Below are 2,407 nucleotides of genomic sequence, written 5' to 3'. Positions count from 1 at the left end.
CAGCATTCTCAGTGACCCTTCTGTTCCGTTCCTTTCAAAGATGCCAAGCAATGTATGCCGAGAGGGATGTTTCCTCCGTGGCCTTGGATTGCGCACCACGATGCATATAGAGCCTGTTCCACCAATCTGAAACTGAGTTTGCAGAGTGCACCACGTTGTAAATCCTATCACTTGTACCCTGGAATAGGTAGCAGACCTCTCTCGCATAGCTGCATCGCAGCGTGATATGTTCCGCGGTTTCGGGCTCCTGATCACACAGCCGACAGCAGGCATTGTGTGGCCATCCTCTAGCCTGCAGCCTGTCCGCAGTCCAATTTCTATTCTGCAGCAATAGCCAGATGTAGAACCATACCTTTCCCTCAAGCTTTGTTCTCGACACGTGTGCAATCCCGGGCTGCTCAATCCATGCAGCGAACTGGATCTCATAAGCTAGCAGAGCAGGCCGAGTATCTTCCATTTGCAGTGACATTTTCGATGGCATTTATTCTTAGCATACAGCAAAACTAACATGAGGGGCTCGTATGTTACATCCAAGCAACCGTCCGATAGAGCTGTTAGATGGGTGTAGTTGGAGCAGAAGTCACTTCTATCCACCATTTTAACATAGCTTAAAAATTGCAAACAATGTACTATACGCTAAAAAATTGTGCAACCGCAAAAACTATATGCTAATTAAGAGTTACAACCCTAGCCAACGCCCCATGCTTTGCCAAAAACTGTGTTTCTTTGAATAACATTTAGTTTACTAACTACAAGTCGATACAGATCATTGCAAGAATTGAAAACAAACAATGTTGCAAAAATAATTAGGATACATTATGCAGCATGTCTATGCACATTTTGGCGGAGGGTGTATATGTCAAGTAGTACTGCTAAAATTGCTCTCAGACAGCATAAATGATCTATTACAGTATCTTACAGGTCACTGCCATTTCTACACACAACAACAACATGTGGGAAGCACAGTGCAACATGACAATGGATGGTTCAGTTTCATAATCTTATAAACGACGCTTGTTTGCCAATTATCTCATTCTTCAGAATCTTCATTATACTGTTGCCACAGTCTTCTCGGAAGGAAGGATTCCAATAATGCGTGCGATCTCTATCTTTTTTCTGATATAATCCTCATAGGACTTGGGCATATTAACCTGAAAAGGAGAAGAATTTCACTAGGGAAATCATCTTTCAAAAGCATGAATAACGCAGAGGTGAATTCACAAATTACAGTACCAGCTTTTTAACTCCGTCTGCAATCAACTCCTTAGCTTTATCCTCTTTAACCTGAAGGCAAGCAGACCATACATCAGAAGGAAATATTTCAATGAATTACACCTGCATGTCACATACAAAAGACGCTACTTACTCCAGGGCGAATGGCTGCCGTGCAGGTATGGAACTGAAGCCAGGAAGATGAAAAGAGATAAGCATATATGCACAGAAAAGAATATTAAGTTACAAGTGCAAATTATCTATTAATAAAAACAGCTAACGTACGTCCTCTTCCATCAACGTCATGGTGTACTCATGGTCCAGCGCAGTTTGCATTAAACCTTGTCGTACCGGAAACTTGTTCATCTTACAAACGTCCTCCATAGCCTTTCTGAAACTCTGTTGAACATTATTCAAGGGAAAAGTCATGCATTGCTAAGCATATACAGTGTATTCGAAAACCATGAACCATCATTGAGTAGTTGCTTAGTTGCGCATAACACACTAACCGTTCCCTTTGTGACCCGCCGCCAAATCTCAAAGTATAAACGATCATACTCCTTAAACCAAGTATGATAATAGCAAATGCGCTCTTTATACTCCTAAATCAAGTGAATGCAACTGTCAGATACAATATAGGCCATTGTAAGCTACATTAAATTCATGTGTGTGAGAGATCCTACATCAAAGCCATTGTAAGCTAAAGTAGGAGTGATCTTGGGAAAGCTAGTAGCAGCAATCTTAATTGCTTGAAATGCTCCTTGGGAAGATATTTTACCCCACTGAACAACAACAAAGTTACGAGGGTGTTAAAAGATATACAAATAATTAGCAGTGTCATTCCAAGAATTTTGTAAGGCCATACTTACTTTGACGGATGAGCGGCAAATATCGACATAATCTTCCATCCACTGTTGCCGGAGAAAAAGAAAGTTGTAAGTCCAAAGAAATTTGAAAGCATTGAACAAAATTAGACAATTTCCTTAACATGATCTCTGATGCATACCTTCAGTCGCTTGGATAATTCCTCGCAGTACTTGAGATACTCCCGTTCAATATCATAGCTATGAAGGTAGCTATGGTAGTCACTCCACATGTTGTACTCGGTACCACCCTACATTGAAAAGGACAGAGAGAGAAAATCGATTGCTTAGCAATTTTTAGAACGACAGGCAATACATAACCTAAGCAAGAT

General features: G+C 40.8%; 1 protein-coding gene across 1 annotated transcript; it reads right to left on the bottom strand.

Annotated features, from left to right (window-relative positions):
- Positions 1-848: 848 nt before the first annotated feature.
- On the bottom strand, positions 849-2,120 carry LOC119283373. The gene is made up of 7 exons (XM_037562944.1): positions 2,082-2,120; positions 1,896-1,994; positions 1,722-1,814; positions 1,498-1,611; positions 1,367-1,399; positions 1,234-1,284; positions 849-1,151 (listed from the first exon to the last, which is right to left on the bottom strand). Exons 1-7 carry the CDS (start codon positions 2,118-2,120, stop codon positions 1,050-1,052), a joined length of 531 nt encoding a protein of 176 aa, XP_037418841.1. The 3' UTR covers positions 849-1,049.
- Between the last annotated feature and the right edge of the window lie 287 nt (positions 2,121-2,407).

The sequence above is a fragment of the Triticum dicoccoides genome, chromosome 4A (assembly GCF_002162155.2).
Source record: "Triticum dicoccoides isolate Atlit2015 ecotype Zavitan chromosome 4A, WEW_v2.0, whole genome shotgun sequence".
Taxonomy (NCBI): Eukaryota; Viridiplantae; Streptophyta; class Magnoliopsida; order Poales; family Poaceae; genus Triticum; species Triticum dicoccoides.
This window is presented reverse-complemented; position numbering and strand designations above follow the sequence as displayed.

What these genes read in the sequence shown, in the direction of transcription:
- LOC119283373 (XM_037562944.1), bottom strand. Translation starts at nt 2,120, where the DNA reads ATGGAAGATTATGTCGATATTTGCCGCTCATCCGTCAAA. An exon ending in CGGCAGCCATTCGCCCTGGA is followed by an intron (nt 1,285 to 1,366) that starts GTAAGTAGCGTC and finishes GCTTGCCTTCAG; the next exon opens with GTTAAAGAGGATAAAGCTAA. An exon ending in CAGACGGAGTTAAAAAGCTG is followed by an intron (nt 1,152 to 1,233) that starts GTACTGTAATTT and finishes TCTCCTTTTCAG; the next exon opens with GTTAATATGCCCAAGTCCTA.